The sequence below is a fragment of the Mixophyes fleayi genome, chromosome 6 (genome assembly GCF_038048845.1).
Source record: "Mixophyes fleayi isolate aMixFle1 chromosome 6, aMixFle1.hap1, whole genome shotgun sequence".
In the NCBI taxonomy this organism is placed as follows: Eukaryota; Metazoa; Chordata; class Amphibia; order Anura; family Limnodynastidae; genus Mixophyes; species Mixophyes fleayi.
This window is the reverse complement of record NC_134407.1, coordinates 10,998,274-11,019,747: the sequence shown is the minus strand read 5'-3', so window position 1 is coordinate 11,019,747 and position 21,474 is coordinate 10,998,274. Positions and strand designations below refer to the sequence as shown.

At 35.8% G+C, this 21,474-nt stretch overlaps 1 gene segment (V, D, J or C); it reads right to left on the bottom strand.

The window, feature by feature from the left end:
* Positions 1-3,525: 3,525 nt before the first annotated feature.
* LOC142160770 (M1-specific T cell receptor beta chain-like) overlaps positions 3,526-21,474 on the bottom strand; it is a 298,946-nt gene continuing 280,997 nt past the window's right edge. The window contains 5 exon segments of the C gene segment in view: positions 3,526-3,806; positions 5,513-5,619; positions 7,395-7,412; positions 8,020-8,346; positions 18,596-18,656. Coding sequence covers positions 3,786-3,806; positions 5,513-5,619; positions 7,395-7,412; positions 8,020-8,346; positions 18,596-18,656 — 534 coding nt within the window.

Here is a 21,474-nt window from a genome sequence, read left to right as displayed (position 1 = left end):
GCGCTATATAAATAAATGGTGATGATGATGATGACTGCCAGTGTATAAAGGCTCTAGAAACACTCCAAAAACATACTGGTAGGTTAACTGGCTGCTAACAAATTGACCCTAGTCTGTGTGTGTGTCTGTCTGTGTCTGTGTGTCTCTCTCTCTCTGTGTGTGTTAGGGAATTTAGACTGTAAGCTCCAATGGTGCAGGGACTGATGCGAGTGAGTTCTCTGTACAGCGCTGCGGAATTTGGAGCGCTATATAAATAAACGGTAATAATAATAATAATTATAATAATCATAATAATAATAATAATAGAAACAATGCTAACAAATGCAGTACTCTGACAGTCATAAATTGAAAAAGTGACCAAGATAAGGGTAATTAGAATCCTAAATCCCTCTTTGAACCCGAACTCTGACAACGCCTCAGTGAGCAGAGTAACACAACGGCATTATACCACCACACTGGCCAAGGGCTGCTACCTATTAGCAATAGTGGGGTGACTGTGATCTTTTAATTGGTCACAGTTTTTTTTTTTATCACTTTTGGGCATAGAAGTCAATAAAGATTAATTACATCCCATTTTAATGGTTGTTGCTATGTCTTATTGAAGTTTTTCAAGGGTGTCCTATGAGCACTTCATGCTGTTTATGTTATTTGAAATAAAGGTTTTCATGCCCTCCTCCTCCCTGCACAATGAAGTTCCAGGGGTATATTTACTAAATGGCGGGTTTGAAAAAGTGGAGATGTTGCCTATAGCAACCAATCAGATTCTAGTTATCATGTATTTAGTACATTCTACAAAATGACAGCTAGAATCTGATTGGTTGCTATAGGTAACACCTCCACTTTTCAAACCAGCAGTTTAGTAAATCTACCCCCCAGTCTCTAAAGATCCAAACATACAACAAACAGACCCGCTACCTGCAAAAGTTCTCCTGCATTGCAGTGCGCCATTGGAGGAAATCTTGTTCCTATCCCGATTTCCTCCACTATAAATTCATCCTTTTATCTTACAGAGCTGTCCTTTCAATTGCCAAACAAACATTCTTCAAATCTCTAGTATCCACCCAGTCTTCTAACTCACGTCGCCTCTTTGCCACCTTCAACTTACTCATTATTCATAGACTGATATCAATTTTATCCATGCCACAAACACTATGTAGGAAACCGCATATACTATATCGGACAATGCATCCTATTAGTTAAAGCACAGGGAGGCACAGACATTTTAAGGCTCTATATCCTGAGAATCAACCGATTTTCCTACAAAAGTATATGCTGTAACTTTTTATTTTGAACGGAGCTTTAACATGAGAATATTACTATTGGCTCCTTAATTGCAATCAATATCAACTTTTTCAGATTGATTCACCGCTAGTGCTACAAGTAATCTAATATATTATAACAAGGAACTACGCTCAGAGGTATATTTACTAAACTGCGGGCTTGGAAAAGCGGCAATGTTTCCTATAGCAACCAATCAGATTCTAGCTATCATTTATTTAGTTTATTCTACAAAATGACAGCTAGAATCTGATTGGTTGCTATAGGCAACATCTCTACTTTTTCAAACCCGCAGTTTAGTAAATCTAGCCCTAAGTCTTTTCTATTTTTTCATCATTTTTATTTCACTATTTCACATTTATTCACTTATATTTCGCTGTTCTTATCCAATTATTTTAGTTATTACAAATAAAGGTTACGTTTTAACTTTCTTTAGGGGCTTTAACGACTTTAACTGGCAACTGACAAATAATCAAGATTTAGTGCACTTGGCTGTACCAGTTCTTTTTGCTCCTATGTTATTTCCAACTGGCGGGAGGCACCTCGCTACCATGTAAACTAATGCTGATTATCAAGAAATTTCACATCAATATGATAGCATAATATTACATGGTTTCCAGTTATTATCTTGCAAATAATAACACTAGTGCAACAATACAAATTCTTTTAACCTGCGGCAACCAGTCAGATTCTAGTTGTCATATTCAAAACACAGGTTCTAAAATAAAATTAACATTTGATTGGTGTTTGATTGAGTTATAACACATGTACACATTGCACCATGTAATTCTATAGAGAGGCGCTAGCCTAGGACAGCACTTTTCTGAGGTCTTTAAAATATGATTTTATATTTATGTATCAACCATTTTTTCCTTGTTATTTTGTTTATAGAGACAATTTGAATGCCAGGGCTGGATTATGATGGGCTAAAATAACTTATTTATAGCATATTAGTCATTACGGTGACCTAGGTTAACAAACATTGCCAAACTTCTTATTACTTTAGGGTTTTTTTTCCAACCAAGAACAAGAGCCATATTTGGCAGAGTCTCTTCTTGTGTCTTGGTGTTTGTGTTTGTATATTTATTATTATTTACTTTTAGCAACAAGTAGGCATTTCACAGTGTATTGCTAGAATTTTTATCTTCTTGCAGACCCATGTCCATTATATCATCCATTATATCATCCATTATATTATCTATTATATCATCCATTAAATCATCCATTATATTATCTATTATATCATCCATTATATCATCCATTAAATCATCCATTAAATCATCCATTATATCATCGCCGTTCTTCAGAGCTGCACTGAGCAATATCTTTACGTTGATCCATCACAATTCTGTGCACACTTTTTGCCATCTCTTGTACAGCAGTAGGAGACTTCTAGGGGTAGTGACCAGTTGTGTTGTCTTGAATTTTGAGGACAGTATTTTATTTGTAATATGGTGTCCCATTGTTTGCCTTCTATTATACTAGCAAAAGTGACTCAATCATTACCCAATGGCATTGTCAGCTACATTGCACAGATCCCATTGTCAGCTACATTGCACAGATCCCATTGTCAGCTACATTGCACAGAGCCCATTGTCAGCCACATTGCACAGAGCCCATTGCCAGCTACATTGCACAGAGCTTATTGTCAGCTACATCTCACAGAGCCCATTGTCAGCCACATTGCACAGACCTATTGTCAGCTACATTGCACAGAGTCCATTGTCAGCTACATTGCACAGAGCTCATTGTCAGCTACATTGCACAGAGCCCATTGCCAGCTTCATTGCACAGAGCCCATTGCCAACTACATTGCACAGAGCTTATTGTCAGCTATGTTACACAGTTACCATTGTTATCCCCATTGCACAGAGCCCATTGTCATGTACATTGCACAGACCCATTGTCAGCTACATTAAGTCTAACCTTTTCTTTCTCCGTAGTGAGGAGCTGAGCAGGACTACAGGACTCAACAACAACTTTGCTATAACAAATATTACACTTTTCCTATTTGTATAAATTTCATACTTTGACCTTTATTTTGTTGCCTTCTTAGCAGATGTTTTGTGTTCAACATTCTCTGCAATATTCTCAGTAAAAGAGATTACTGTTCACATATATTTCTGAGGAACTTACCCGCTACATTGTCTCCAATGAGCTCACGAATAATATTTTATAGATGTTTTATTATGAAATACAGTTTTTATAAAGTCTGAAACATAAGTGAGCAAAGCAGGCTGACGAGTGTCACGTTCAATGCAGTGCTGTCTTTATTAGCTGACACGTAAATATTTTACACAAATAAATATTACAAAACAACATATAGAATGGCCCAGCTGATTTGTCCTAGGAATATCCCATTGCTGATCCTCTCCTTCAGTCTAGAGCTGGTTTATCCTTCTCAGTACGTATCCATTGATTGCTACTCCATGATAGGACTAATAAGGCATTTTGCACATGAAGCGTAGATTGTGCTTTGAAGCTGCAGCAGTATTAGTGGAAAACCTCTAACAGGAACCTGAGATAACCTGTAAATAGCAACCGTAAAAACAAATCAAATTTTAATATTAAAACAAAATATAATAAACATGCAGATAAATAAATAGTAAACTGTATAAACGGTATTCGGTCTTGAGAATATATCCTAATAATTCACTAGGAGCAACCAGTGATTTTCCTAATTCCTAGTGAATTAATAGACTGGATTCCCATGATTATGGGTTCAACCTTCAAAATGGCTGCGTCCACATGTACCTCAGTGATTTACTGGTTCCTAGTGAATGGAGTAGCTGAATTATCATTATTTTGATTTCAGTCCACAAATTGGCTGTCCCCAAATGTATCTTATGTATGTCCCTGGTTTGTTGTGAGATAATATATAGATAATATATAGATAATAGATAGTTTGTTGTGAGATGAATCATAACGCATTACATGATTATGATTCAGTCCACAAAATGGCTGCCATTATGTTTACGCTCACTGATGTGCCTGGTTCCTTGTGAAGTAATAGGCTACAATCTCAGGAAATGTGTTTAGTCCACAAGTGGCTGTTTCTACATGTAGAGCACTGATTTCACAGCTTCCTTGTTAATTAACAGCTGATTTCTCATGATGGGTTCAGGCCATAAAATGGCTGCCTCCACTGAACTTGAAGACTCTATTGCCAGGAGTTTTAACCTCTTAGAAACGTCCTGGTCTGCCGTAGTACTCATTTGTGCGAAATTTTATCTCTACTTTCAATTATTAGAATCACCTTATTTTTTATGTCATACCATTCAGCTGCATTATACCCAAATCAACTTTTGTTTAGCAATAAAATAAATAAAATTGTACATATATAGATGTAGCTCCACCACACTAACATTATAGTATGTCTGTATGCTTTAAAATGTAAGCATAATATCTGTGACTATGCCACCAGCTTATTCCACACCTCCCAACTTTGCTGTTTTTTCAGTCAGGACATGTGGTGTGACAACGTCACCATGGAGTCGTGGCATTTCATGATAGGGGCCATGGAGCGTAGCCACACCGCCGGGGGTGTGCCTAGCACTGTTGAACAGCTAGACTGCCCTGTACCCCCTTTCCATTCAAACACCCATTAATTTCCATGAGCATCAGTGGCAAGTGTACGTGGGGTCTGTTGATGTTGCTCTGTTATGTAGAGCAGCAGTGAACAAGAGATACCTCCCAGCTTTCTGATCTACAGGAGAAAGCTGCCCCAATTGGGACGAGGGGACCCTCAAATTGGGACTGTCCTGTCTAAATCAGGACAGTTGAGAGGTATGACATTCACTACAATTACCTATATTTGCAAACATAACATTTGCTACACTGCATCCACCCTCTCCTCCACAGTATATCCAACATAAACACAAAGGACCGGATTCATTAAGGAGAGCAAAGCAAGAAAAGGAGTAAATTTGCTCCTGGACAAAACCATTTTACAATGCAAGGGGTGCGAATAAGTTTATTATTGTGCACATAACTTAAATACTAGTTGTTTTGTCACGTAGCACACAAATACTTGATAGCTTTATGTTTGCACTGAAATTTAAAGTTGATCTAGGACAGGCCCTACCCCAACTATAAATCTGTCCCCACATTTTAAATGTACCTCCCCCACCTATGCAACATGGTTTGGCCCAGGTGCAAAGATACTCCTTTTGGTGCTTTACCTTCCTTAATGAATCAGGCCCAATATGTTCTACGTACTGAAAGTCTCCATTACCTTTTTCCTCCACACCACGGCTAGTACAATCAGCCCGTACACGCCACTTTTGCATAGGACCATAATATAGGAAATCTTCCCCTGATTAATGGACATGCCGAATTTCTCTGGAAAAAATAAATAAATGTGTCAGACAACGAGCACCTGGAATTAAAGTCTGCAGCAAAAAGACAGGATCTATAAAACAGTGGTTCTACTAAATCACGTTAGACAGAATTATGACCTTGGAGATCTGTTATACAGTTTCATCAAAGAAACAGGCAATATTATAAAGTAATTCTTCTAACAAAAAATAGTCATATTAAAAGTGAACAAAACCCATGTTTAAAGCAGAGTTGTCTTAAAGAAAATGTGTAATTTCTATTTTCACCTATATTTTATGTAGTATTCTGAAATGTTTTGGCATTTATCTCCCTCCTGCACCCTGCATTGTCTTCTCCTGTCTAGAACTGCCAACGTTATCTTCCCCTGACACCTTCTACTCTGCTCCATCCTCTCTAGTCCCTGAATATGGCACAAAATAAGGGCCTGAGGACATAAGTATTATTTAAATCCATCTCTCCATCTTTCTGTTGTTTGATAGCTGAATGGAGGAGAGATTGAAGATCACCTATAGCTCATCAGACCATATTATCTATGGAGAGACTCATAGGGGTAGATTTACTAAACAGCAGGTTTGAAAAAGTGGAGATGTTGCCTATAGCAACCAATCAGATTATTGTTATCATTTATTTAGTGCATTCCACAAACTGACAGCTGGAATCTGATTGGTTGCTATAGGTATCATCCCCACTTTTTCAAACCCACAGTTTAGTAAATATATCCCATCATCTTAACAGAGTCGTTAAACAGAGCAGGGACAGGGGAGAGAAGAACATTTCCCTGCTAAGAAGCAGTTTTTGGAGACAGGAGAACACATCAGCAATTCTGATCGGTGTACGGACATAAAAAAAATAGTTAAGAACATGTGTTGGGATCAGGGGCTAAACATAATGTTCAGACCAGTAGACTGCAGGATCCATCTGACCATAATTTACAATTTTATTACTGTCTATGATTATGATTTTTTTTAAATCCTCTTGTATGAACATAATGTTAGACACACACATGCATACCTGATGCATAGTCCTAGTCATACATGTGAATACCTGTTGTATAATGTTAGCCATACATGTGAATACCTGTTGTATAATGTCAGCCATACATGTGAATACCTGTTGTATAATGTCAGCCATACATGTGAATACCTGTTGTATAATGTCAGCCATACATGTGAATACCTGTTGTATAATGACAGCCATACATGTGAATACCTGTTGTATAATGTCAGCCATACATGTGAATACCTGTTGTATAATGTCAGCCATACATGTGAATACCTGTTGTATAATGTCAGCCATACATGTGAATACCTGTTGTATAATGTCAGCCATACATGTGAATACCTGTTGTATAATGTCAGCCATACATGTGAATACCTGTTGTATAATGTCAGCCATACATGTGAATACCTGTTGTATAATGTCAGCCATACATGTGAATACCTGTTGTATAATGTCAGCCATACATGTGAATACCTGCTGTATAATGTCAGCCATACATGTGAATACCTGCTGTATAATGTCAGCCATACATGTGTATACCTATTTGCTCAATATGTTGTTTTGGATCAAAACAAAGAGACGAAATCAGGTTGGTCTGCTCTATACATCTTTCTTTAGCCGACCACAAACAGGATAGACCAGATCACCAAATATCCAGCCAACTTAATGGTGTCTGTCTGGTATTTACATTGATACAACCTTGATATAATTGAATTAAGGCACAAAATAAATATTCATTTTTTGTAAACAAAAGAGTCACGATCACACATTCTACTCACCTTTAGATACTCCACAATCTGTGAATAAAAGAACAGAAAGTTAATGCACTGAGTTACCATATAAACAATGTAAAAAACTGTAAAGCTATATATACACAAACTGTATGTCTGACTACACCATTTTGGTTTATAATTTGCCTTATTTTTATTTAGTTCCTTAACTCCATGAATATATATATATATATATATATATATATATATATATATATATATATATATATGTATATATATATATATATATATATATATATATATATATATATATATATATATATAATTATATATACACACACACACATATCTATATATATATATATATATATATATATATATATTTTCTTATATATATATATATATATATATGCACACACATATATATATATATATATATATATATATATATATATATACATATATATATATATATATATATATATATATAAATATATAGATAGATATAAAAATTTAAAAATAGTATGTTTTAAAAATTCTACACATATATATATATGTATCTATATATATCTATCTAGATCTATCCATCTGTATATACATATGTATATACAGTATATATATTTTTAAATCTGTGTTCCATTTTTATTATCTTTGTAGCTTAACATCTAATTACCTGTTTCTCCGTTAATCTGATAAGAGTCTTTCTGGGTCCCATCTATGAACGCAGCCTCACACTTGAATGTGGCGTCTGGGTTGAAATATTCAGATCTGGTCAGAGTGAGGCGTTTAAAGGTGGAGAAGGAACCTACAGTGTTTTTCTTGGGCACATGATCATACAAGTTCTCTCTCAGTTTATCATTCACAAACCATCTTATCCGCACGTGTTCTGGATAGAATTCTGACGCCACACAGACCACCGAGATCAGGTTGTGATCTTTGAGCTCCTTTCTGCTGGGGCGAAAGATTTTGACTTTGGGTCCTGTCTGAGTCCTCTCTGGTTCTGCAGAGACAAAAATAATACACAAAAGATTATTTATAAGTCTTCAAACAGAAGCTTAGTCTGGTCATAGCAGATAGAATTGGACTAAGGGTGAATGGATCTGGTTTGGAGATGACCATTATCATGAACCTTTTCTATCTAACCTCATTCTCTCCCAACGGCCGCACTTTATTAGTATGTCTTCCCAATATTTCTTAATTAAGTATCTACCCAATAACTTAATGTAAGAGGGAACCAATCATTCACTGTGCACTATATGGCCCACCGAGCAGGCTAAGTTTTCTTTCTTTAGTAAAAAAAAAGATGGAATACACTAAACAAAAAGAAACAAACAGAAAACAAACAAACGAGGTTGTTGGCTGCTCTGATCGTTGGCCGCTTTACTCTGAGAAAGCTGAAACCACCGACAGGCAGAACTCTTATGCACAAGACCACAAGATAACACTAAGGTAGTTTCGAATGTGTATTAGACAAGAGACAATCTGTCCGGTCTTATTCAAGATAATTACCAGTTGCCATTTTTGTACAACAAAAAACTCTTGCATAAAAATCCCCCCCCAACTCCATAATGTTTGCCTATGATAGATATCGTCTCTGATAGATTCAAGGGGATGAAATTAACTACTAAGTTTCTATCTATTTCAGTACAACTTTTATATTACATTGGGCAGAAAACAACAACAGCAAATAACAGAACTATCTATAGGATCTACTTAACAATGTGGGGTACAGCCATTTAACATTGGGCCACATTTAAACTATATTACATTATTTTTATTTGACAATAACACACATAAAATCATAAGAAAATTAATGTTGCTATATTTATATATTATTAGTACGTACTTGTAAATGTTAGTACAATGCTCTGAAGTTAGTTTGTGTTAATATTTCTTACTAGATAAACTTTTCTACATGGAATAAAGTTACAGCAATCATCCAGAGAGACATTGTTTATAAAGCAACATGTTTTTTGGCACATAAAGAGGTTTAACTTTAATATAGAACATTACACAGTGATAACTAATACTGTTGTTTTAAATAAATATTATGTGAATTTTTGGTAATATTTAATAGCATAAAATCAACAATTTTTTTCCTTCCTGATTGTCCTAGTATATTAACATCTAGAACCTACTATATTTTCTCACTACATCTTACAAACAGGCGACAAACTAGTAAACTCCAAATTATTTAAACGTTAGCTTAACACTGTAATCTCCAGTCTATTGCGGATTTCTGGCACACAAGCTGACAATCAAATCTCATGCAAAGTATATCCATTAAAAAGCAAATGAGAAACAAAATTCAGATCGTCTCACCAAGCACTGAAAGTATTGTCCCTCCGCCAAACTCCTGTTTGTTTCCAGCATTCACAGCAATATAGTGGTGTATAAAAACTCTCCGTAAGTTTACTCGTTAATCTCTGACATATACAGACTTACCCAGAACGCTGACGATAGTTCCACTTCCAAAATACACAGTGGAGCCAGTCACAGTGGGAGAACGTCAGCGTTAAACCTCAATGGGGCCCTACAACCCTATCACATATAATGGTCAGGACTGGACAGCTCCCGAACTGTGTTGTACTAAAGATTCTACTCTGTACTTAGAGCAGAGTAACCACTGAAGCTTATGTGGGTGAATGATCTGTCCTTGTTACAACTGGTCTATGAAGGCACATCATGGACTATCACATCATATGTAGGAACATATTTTTGTAAAGCTCTTGCAATAATTTGTACTATGGTGCTCCCCCAGTCCCCACAATAACACATTGTGCTGCAAAAACAGCATTGTTTTTTCAATTGTCCTGTAAAACTATCTGATAAAATGTTGCTTTGTTTCTTTCAAATAGAATTTAATTTGAAGAATGTTTTTATTAATAGGTTGAGTGATTTATTTTTAATCAATATATGCTTCTACAATGTGGTCATTGCATCTTTTCTTTGCCCCATCTTGTCGCACTGGTGGATTTTAAAGTATGATAATGACAGTACAAATCCACTGAATGTAGATTGACAATATGATGTTATTTGCAGACGGTTTAGCTAATTTTTTATATTTAAACGTCTGCACTTGTTACATTGTCTTTTATTACTCTATATCCCCTATTATCATTTAGTTTGCAAATTCTTTATGGCCAGGAGTTCATTCATAATATTTTTCTATTTTTGTGCTTGTTGTACTTATTTTACCTTTAATTTGTTATACAAATAAAAGGAAATGTACAGTACAATTTAATTCAATTAAGTTAGGCAAACTGATACATGGACAGTTTAGATAAAATGCAAATTTTATTTTCTTCTATTCTGTATATCCATCTCGCTGGATGTGTCCTGGGGAAATTAAGACACATACAAGTCCCATTTTAACGAATTAGGGTTTAGAATAAAAATACCAATGTTTAAGTTCACTTTTGATTTTCTTTATATTCATGGGACATTATGCTCTGTTTTTACTAAATTTCCCATAGCTTAATTACTTTCTAACTATACATGTTTGTCCCTTTTAATCAGCATAGTAGAGTTTCCAGATAGTTACTTATAATGAAAACTACATGACATTTTTCTAAATACTTTTCAAAATTTTATTTTAGTATATATGCTATTTTATGGATGTTTTAGAGGGGATAAGAACTGAATTTGCAACTACTTTCTAACCTGCATGATAGTCCATACAAAACTGATATATTAGTTGTATAAACATAAAAAAACAAAATAACTCACAAAATACTACACTAATCTCCAGAACAATAAATAACTACAACGCACTAAACATTTTCTCCCATGTATATTTCTACATTTATGATTGTAAGTCACCATTCTTTATGTCCAACCAGCTACGAAATAACTTAATCAAACGTATAATTAAAAAATATATTTTGGGGTTTTCAAGAAGCCAGAGTCATTTGTTTAAGAACTTACCCAACACAGCCAGAACGGTACCACTTCCAAAATAAAGTTTCTCGGCGTTCACAGTCACAAACTACTGTACTAAATCCCCGGCTCCCACCCAGGCTCATGTCACAATTAATATTAAAAAAAACAAATAGAACAAATGATTTTTTTGGTATAATGTTCTAGAAATCACTTTCCTAACAATTTAATCTGGCACAAAAATGCTCTAAATAACAGCATTTTTCTTATTACTGAAGAGGTCATCAGATGGAAAGTACTAACACACATCCATTATCATATATTAAGTGCTTATAGTGAGACACAATAACGTTGGACTTACCAATGACTGATAGTACTGTACCCCCTCCAAATTCAAGCTTAGTATTGCCACTTACAGCCACTTATGGTTGTATAAAAACTTTCTGAATTTCACAGACTTACCCAAAACACTGACAATGGTCCCTCCACCAAAATAAGCAGCAGAGGCACCATCACAGTGGGTATCCTCCATCAGAAAACATCTCCTGATTCTAAACTACTCAAATGAGGACATAAACTAAAGATTTTATAACACTTGACAGTATTTATCTCAGGGCAGAGTTCTAACTGCATTAATTGCCAACTCCGTTACCGAACATTCTTTCCCGCTCTATTGAAAGATCACTAACATTTTTAGATGGAACTAACACACATCCATTATCATATATATTAAGTGGCAACAATGAGACACAATAAAGTTCTACTTACCAAGGACTGACAGTACTGTACCCCCTCCAAATTCAAGCTTATTAGCACTACTCACAGCAACACATTGGTGTCTAAAAACTTTCACAGACTTACCCAAAACACTGACAATGGTCCCTCCACCAAAATACACAGCAGAGGTACTAGCACAGTGGGTATTCTCCATCAGAAAACATCTCCAGATTCTAAATTATTCAAATGAGGACGTTTACTAAATATTTTTAGACACTCTGTTGACAGTATTTATCTCAGGGCAGAGTTCTAACTGCATTAATTGCCAACTCCTTTAACTGGAACTCTTGCCCGTTCTATGGGAAGATCACCAAGATTTTATATGGATTTCAAAGCAGTTCTACTTCCTAAACCAGGGGAGTCACCCTGTACTGTTACCAAGACCTTTGCAGACATGGCACCCTGGCGATTAGTAGACTGTTTTGAAGAATCTACACACCTCACTTATAGGGAAATAGTCTGTTCCTCAGTTCAGGGTTATTGTAAAAGGTTTATATTCATTTGTAGCATGGTGCCCCCACTGCTCACAATGTTACGCTCTACTACAAAAACAATATTTCTAAGACTCTGCACACAATCATTCTCTCTAATCTCTAATAGTGATATGTATTTGTATCCTTTGCTTGGTTATCTATCTAAGTTTATGTTCTTGTAGTTTGTTGGTTCATCAGCTACAACAACCAGGATTAACACAGGATTTGTTGGGATTCCAAATTTGCTTTTTTCCAAAATGTATATATTCTATCTATGTACATACTCCACAAATACTATACATAGTTCATAGTATAAATTATATATATTTATATGTCCTTGTCTTGCAAAAAGAGCCCAATGTAAATGATTGTGCAGTGCTAGAAATGGCAGTACAAGTGCTTTTCTTAATAGATTAAAGACTATTTGTGGTCAATAGAAGGACTCAAAGTGCCTATTGCATTTTCCTATGTGCACCTACAATTTTCATGATCAAAAACTGTTCATATTTATAATTTACTGTATATTTAACTCTAAATGTATTCATGGGTCAATAACTGTGCCATAAAGCCAGACTTTTGTCCACTATGTCACCTTCAGGCAATGGCCCTGTATATTAAATAAGAGAGCCACTTTATTAGATATCTTGTAGCCTGTATCAAAGTGTATAAACAGTCTTGGCCAGTTTTGAACTGTTTTGGATAAAGTTTTAGGGCTAGATTTACTAAACTGCGGGTTTGAAAAAGTGGAGATGTTGCCTATGGCAACAAATCAGATTCTAGCTTTCATTTATTTAGTGCATTCTACAAATTGACAGCTAGGTTCTTATTGGTTACTCTAGGCAACATCTCCACTTTTTCAAACTCACAGTTTAGTAAATCTACCCCTTAGAAACTATCACAATGTCCATCCACAATGCATGTTATTACCATATCATTAGTCACGTCACTTTACAAAGCTTATATAACATACTAATTCGCTATGGATATAAAATACATTGAATATTTAGGTAACATTTGTACTAAAAATAAAGAAAATGTATCCACGGATGTATATTATTTTCTCAATTTTTTATGATGCTGTAATTTACTTTCACACATTGTCAGAGGCAAAATATTGTTTAAATAGCAAATTTATGATATTCACAAGGGGCCACATTTAGATATTTCACCAAACTGAGACCTGAGACCTATCTAGTCAGCCCATATTCCTTCAAATATAGAACTGTCATCTCCCCAAAGGAAGTTAATGATATTCATCCTATTATAGCTGATTATGTATATTTGTCAATATCAACTCCAACATATAATTATTGTGCCAATACTAAAACAGTTACAGAGTCCTGTATTGTTTAACATCAATCTAACTTACCGAGGACAGATAGGATGGTTCCATGTCCAAAATATTGTCTTTCAGATCCGCTCACAGCCAGACAGCTCTATACTAAATCCGGCTCTTTCTATTGGCACCTAATGTTCTCTTATATTAGGAACTAATAAGCCCCTGAAAATGGGGGAATGTTGAGGTGACCAGTTTTTAATACAAATTTCCTAACATCACTAGAACATTTACACATTAGAACTAACCAATTAGTAAAATATTAGTTTTGCTCCAAGTGCTCCAAACTCAGGCGTGCTAGTAGTTTTGACAGTCACTTACTGGTTTGTAAAGACCCCTCTCTCCACCTCATACATATCTACTTACCCAGCACACTGACGAGGGTCCCACCACCGAAGTAAGCTACAGAATATCCTCCTCACATTGCAAAGCTCTTCTACAAGAAGACCCTTCCCCTGTTTATATTCAATCTGCTTGTTCAGCTTAACAATATATTCTGCCAATAACCTTCACATTGTGTTTTTGTGAATTTCATGACGGGTTCCACTTAGAATGTTCTGAAAATCTACTAGGAATACTAGTGGTTCTAAATATATACATATTATTAACTTTCAAATCGAACAAGCTGTGGATAGATTAAGTTACTATGTATCAGGAGTCAAAACCCAGTAACATACAGTGATTGGATGTATACTCTTTGCTTAGAATATTAAAGGGCACAGGTTGTGTATAGGTGGTATCAAGTTTATTTTACGTTTATGATCACTGATTGAGAAAACAATGACACTTCACATAGAAGCAGACTATATTCCGAATTAACACATTGTCATTGTCCCCTAAGTGCCTAGTTCATTTTAACGACCCAATTTCTCTAGTTCTGCACTTCCTTTCCCCATATTTTACACCATAACTATTATACATAAACAGTGTTTTGTATTGTTAAAGGGATTATATACAGTAGTTATATCATTTATCATAGAAACATTACAAAATACTCTACATATAGCAAATTGGACTTCATATGTTTGCTCAGATAAGCAAGTTACCACTTTATCATACTCTACAGATGTAACTTTTCAGGGAAAGTCCAACATCTGCAGACAGTTATCACTCTGGAACAAACAGTTCAGTCATTTGTAAATTGTCTTATATGTATCTTCCATTTATTTAACTTATTACAGACTAATTTTTCTTGGTACATTGATAAACATAAAATGAAAAATTTCACTGTATTATAATTACTACAATGTACAGATTACATTTAAGTAGCATTTTACTACTCTGTGAAGTTTATGGACCTGGAGCATCCATCTTGGACTGAGCTTATTTTCAGTGGTTCTAATCTTCACTGACAATTGTTAATTTTTTATCTATATATTTTTTTAAAGTTACAAACCCAACACACTGATTTATAACATATACAAAGCCATACTTGGTCAGATATCGCTCTTTATCCTGGTGCATACTATTAATTTATGTCTGATGTCATTGGCTAATCTGACACATGTCTTATTTTACTCCCTTCTCTATTAGTGACATCACAAACTGGCCAAGGTCAAAATTGAGGTTTTATGTCTAAACACAAAAATAAATCTAAGCTCAATTTTTCTGTTATTGATTCTTTTGATTGAATATTAAACATCTCAACAGTATTCAGTTATGTCTAAACAAATTGAAAGGTCTACAATGTGCTCTTTATTAGCTTTATTATGTTTCATGTCCTAAAGATCCAACTCCTAATTTTCAGCATTGCATTAAACCTGAAAATGAGATTATTGAAAGACTGCAACCTACCTATTCAATAATCCAATAATAGCATCATTTATGCTCAATTTTTTCTTCTACCCTTTTACTTTAATGACATATAATGATATTCTTATTCTGCAGCTATGCACCAACATAATTCACTGATGCTCTGCATTAGGATTCTTCAGTTCTCCATATTTTATCTTGCTGTTAGTAATAATATATTAATATTACACACACAGATACATTTATAAATCGACTTACTTTGAATTTCATAGACAAGCTGGCAGTGGGATGAAAGGACACATTTCAAGAATCACTCACCCAGTATGGACAGAATTGTCCCATCTCCAAAATACTGTTTGTCAGCTGCGTTCACAGCCTCATATCTCTGTATTAAATCTATCAGCTTCCTCCCAGGTGCACTGATCGTGATTAAGTCTAACAGCCTTTGTATGACTTTAAAGTAATGATACTGAGGATAGGGGTTGGTTTAATATTCTGTTTCTTGGGCGTTCTAAATATCAGACTTAGTTCCAAGATAGATAACGTATTGATTATAAAAGTACATTTGGTAAGCTGGCCATAGGCTCTCCAATTACAAATGCGAATATGCCAAACTTCGGCTGACAGGGTGTGATGGGACTTGTAGTTCCGCAACAGTCGGAGTGTTTCAGGCTGCCTAGGCTGACTCCTTCGAATCAATATAACACGGTAACATCATGACCATACACGAGGCCCAGTAAGGCCAAAGAGACACTTAAAACTGTCTCACAGTTATATTAGAAAAGACACAAGATCATTAAGTTCATATTTTCACTTTCTGATACACATTACAGCCATTTATGATTTTGGAAGATTAACCTCAAACACTACAGTGCATTCAAATCTAGATTAACGGGAAAAACATATAGGATGGTACAATTTGCAGATGAAAGTAATTAAGTATTAAAAGCAGAGTTGTCTAGAATCCTATACAGGGACTTACCCATTACATGAAGCACGGTACCTCCACCGAAATACTGAGCATTATAGGAACACAATGAGGCATACTGGTACCAAATCTAGGGCATCTAACCCTACAAATGAATAATTAAGAAATGGGGTTCATCCTATTTGTGTTACTTTTACAGAATGTGACCATGTGGTGGGGACAGCCTACTTAGTGCACTTAAATACATTTATTAATTGACTCTTCATTGAGATTTGCGACATGACACAGACAGTGGGGGTCAGTAAACTGGATACGTGTATGGGAATATACTGTGGATCTTACCATGACAGTACCACCTAGGACATATACTGCGGTAACAGCGCCAAAGTTCTAACTGATAAAAAGTATATATACAGAAAACATATCAGATTATGGACCTCACTTAATAACATGCAATATTCTATCAGACGTTGCTATAACCCAGAAATACACATTAACGTAATATGAAAGAACTTACAAAAGATCTGTAGAGTCTAATTGTATAAGTCCATTGAATATGAAAGTGTTCAGTAAGTATCTCAGGTAATTCACACACATGTCTAATTGTTTAAACACTTACCTAATACAGCAACATGACTGCCAGGTCCAAAATACTGTGTGTTGCCATCACATTAGTACCCTATCACAACAAAACCAAGGTCCCTAGATTTGCTGTTAACTATGTCTTCAATATAAAATACAAAACAACCATTCACAACATACAATACAGAGATGAACAAAACATAACCCGCTCAACAGTCCTCAACCGGTCTATCGGGTCTATGTACACAAAGATACTTTCATCCAACCTTCAATATCTGTTCAATACAGACATTCCAAAGAGACAGAAAGAAAGTAACTTAACTTAACTGATCTTGGACATCTTATAGTAATACACAATATGTCTCGTCATGACTTACCTAGGACCGAGACCACCGTACCCCCTCCGAAGTATTGTCTTTCATTTGTCACACACAAGCAAAGTACAAGTGCAAAACTTCCCTTGGACACAAAGTTGCCACAAACTTTAGTATGTGTTTATGTATAACTTTCTGTATGTTCAAATAATAGCTGTGGACGTCTAGTGTTCCGTATACTACACTAAATACCTCTGTTAACATGAATAAACCATAGAAAGCTGTAATTTACACTATGACCTGTTCAACATTACTTATACATACATATGCATAATAATAGTTCAAAGACAGTACCCCCTAAGAGTTTATGACTCTATAAACCTTACAAAACCTTCTTGACTTTTCACTTAACATGGTCAATTTATGGCATCCACTTTAACAAGTTTTATAATAGTTATTACTGGGTCAATCTTCAATCTTCAATCTTCCATTACTTGGTACTCTTCCCCCTGAACTTTTGTTCAGCCAACTTGAAACATTTTTTCTCAATGTATCAAAATCTCTAAGTCCCATAAGCTATTCCCATCAGTACATTCTACGTGACATAATTTCCTCATCTTACCCAACACAGAAACGACCGTTCCAGCTCCAAATTCCTGCTTTGCGTTGTTCACAGCCCTTTACGGCTGTATAAAAACTACACCAGAGATTCGTTTGTCTTGAGGGTTTTTTGTACCCTCGAACTTACCGAGAACACTGAGTACAGTTCCTCCTCCGAAGTAAGCAGCAGAGTTTGTCACAGAGAATAAACCCTCTCTGCAAACCTATTCTGCCTTATCTATTCTATCTGAGTTTGTTTCTTGGCTCATGCAGAAAATCAGTGAAATGTTAATAACATAATGTATAGCTGATGCAAAACTTGTGCAAGGAGAGGTCTTCCTCCAAATAAATGCCCCTTGGATACTTTACATTGGATTAATATTTCACATTAATGTTTTCCATTACTTATATGTACATGTTAAGCAATTCTTACAATATTACATATTATCAATGGTTTCTTACTTTTGGAACAAATCTGGATTTTCTGCGTTAAGTTAAAATATTTTGTAAAGTTCAAATTCACTTCCTTTTTTTTTTTTCATTTTGGGCAAGGAAAAGCTCAGAAAAGTTTGTTTTCAGTGTGTAATACAAAAGCGAAAAATACTTACCTAAAACTGCCAAGACTGTCCCTTCTCCGAAATAAGCTTGATAGTTACACAGGGTTAAGGGCTCATTCAAGAAATCTAAACAGAGCTTTGTATACACCTTGGGTAAGCTATAAGTAACAGGAGATATAAAGCATCTATGGAGAAAAGGTTCTATAGGAGCAGATAATGTAATTATAGGAAAAAAGTACAAAACCCTGCAAATCTAAAATAAGTTACAAACAGAATCTTTGCCTGACACCTTTAGGTGAATGAACACAACATTAAAATATTTCAGAAATCTGTTGATTTTATTTAACAAAGAATAACACGTCATTAATTATACTAAATATGTAACAAAATACTTGGATGATGTAGACACTTACCCAGGATGCTGAGCGCTGTCCCGCTCCCAAAAACAAGAGCTGCTCCGTATGAAGACACAATGACATTGTCAGCTGCCAAAACGAAATCAGTCAACACTTCTACAGATCTATGGTCCTTTTATTTTCTCTGTGTATTCATTTTTAGGATTTGGCATCAGAGCAGGTATCCTATTTATGTTTTATTAACTAGCTGGTACATACTCGGTTGTCATTTCTGCTTGTTGCCCAAAATCTGCCTAAAAATTAGGTATCTTCCAAGTATTATTTTATTCATATTATAATCTGTATGGCCCCTCCTTCATTTCTCATTGTTTCCAAAATCCCCTCTTTTCTCATATATATTTTACAGCAGAGGCTCCGCCATGATCGTCTCTCTATATTTTTAGTCATCTGCTGTATTTATCATTGTCTCTCACCATCTTCCTCTATTCCTAATTCTCTCTTAACATCTTCTTCTATTCTCTGTGATCTCCTCTATTTCTCATTGTCTCTTCTGTTCTCTGTCATCTCCACTATTTCTCATTGTCTCTGAGCATCTTCTTCTATTTCACATTGTCTCTTCTGTTCTCTGTGATCTCCACTATTTCTCATTGTCTCTGACCATCTTCCTCTATTTCGCATTGTCTCTTCTGTTCTCTGTGATCTCCACTATTTCTCATTGTCTCTGAGCATCTTCCTCTATTTCACATTGTCTCTTCTGTTCTCTGTGATCTCCACTATTTCTCATTGTCTCTGACCATCTTCCTCTATTTCACATTGTCTCTTCTGTTCTCTGTGATCTCCTCTATTTTTCATTGTCTCTGAGCATCTTCCTCTATTTCACATTGTCTCTTCTGTTCTCTGTGATCTCCACTATTTCTCATTGTCTCTGACCATCTTCCTCTATTTCACATTGTCTCTTCTGTTCTCTGTGATCTCCTCTATTTCTCATTGTCTCTGAGCATTAGTGGTGACATAGAGATACCAGGTCACATTATAGGGGTCAATCTCACCAGGTATTCCTCTTTCACTAGGAACTGTTTGCTGCACCCAACCACCGTTTTTATTAATGTCTTTATCATGTCATGCAGACATGACATCTACCTGTCTCAAACCCATGTGGAAGTACACCAAAAGTAGGGGTTAAGGTGGTATATTACCCCACTCCTACACTGACCAAGTTAATGGATAATTTCCTTACACAAACTCCCACAACCCAAAAAGGATCAATATCACAGGAAGGAGTAGACATCCCAGGGAGTTAAAAAATTGGGGACTGAGGGAAAGGGGGGGTTTTGATTGGAATCACAGTGTCATGGGCCGCAACACTGCTTACGACGGCCCATCTGGGCCTCCTCTTCACTTTCAGGCTGTTGCCCAGGCAGCCTAGATGTCACTTTCGGCCTGGGCAACCGGGATGCTCCCACTTTACTGCCGCAACACCCGTGCAGACTTCATTCATTAATTAGCAGCCCCCTGAGGGTTGATTAGTGCTGCTTCTGATTGGGCAATAGGACTATTTAAGGCAGAGAGGGATTAGCATCCCTGCTGGTTATAGTTTATGTGACTCACAGAAGCAATAATTCAAAGAATTATTCAAATAATTTGAAGCTTAGTTCAATCAATGTGAACAAGTTTGAGCTTTTTTCAAGCCTTGTTGAACATATTCAAACTTTTTCTAGCTTGAATAGCTACATTGTAAAATATTTTTAACATTTTTGTTATTGCTGGTGGCTAATTTAAACAGTAAGGATGACCCCTGTTCACTGTTTGAATTAAAAAAAACAAAAAACATTAAACACTGTAAAATGTAGCCATTTAAGCTTGGACAGGTGACATTTTATAGAAATTGTAAGCTATGAACTTAATTTTCAAACAAAGTATCCCAACAGCAGTTATGCTGCATTTGTTTTTACTGATGATAATGTGAGTTACTGTTATTTAATGTGGTAAACATTATTAGGCATGTCATATCGGATGGGTGCTACTAAATTCAGTATTGTGAGTGATTGCCTTTGCTCTGTGCAGATACTGTGTTCTATTTCCTGAGAGGGGTGCATTTCAGCAAGAGTATCATGAGACTGCCCACTTCCTTGGGTATCGTGACAGCATGTTTCTGTCATTTGCTCTATTTCCCATTGTCTCTGATCATATTCCACTATTTCAGGTTCAGCTCATAGTCCCTCCTTCACACCCCCACTCCCACATCACACTTTCTGTTACTCACCATATAACTGCCCCTCTACTGTCCTGCACTGTCTGTTTCATCTATCCCTATGCAATCCTCTACTATCTTCCTCTAATACCACATATTTCTCTATCACCACCCTTCCATGTATGTGTTCACCCTCTTCACCTTAATTACCTCCTCGTAGCTCAAACATTCCTTCATTACTTATCCACACTATTCCCTTCTATCTGTCCAGTCTACACAAGCTGGAACATTACTTACACCCACATATCACCTTCTCTGGTCCTCGTTCTCACCCACCTCCTCCTCCTGTCTGCTGGTGACATCTCCACCAACCCTGCAACCCC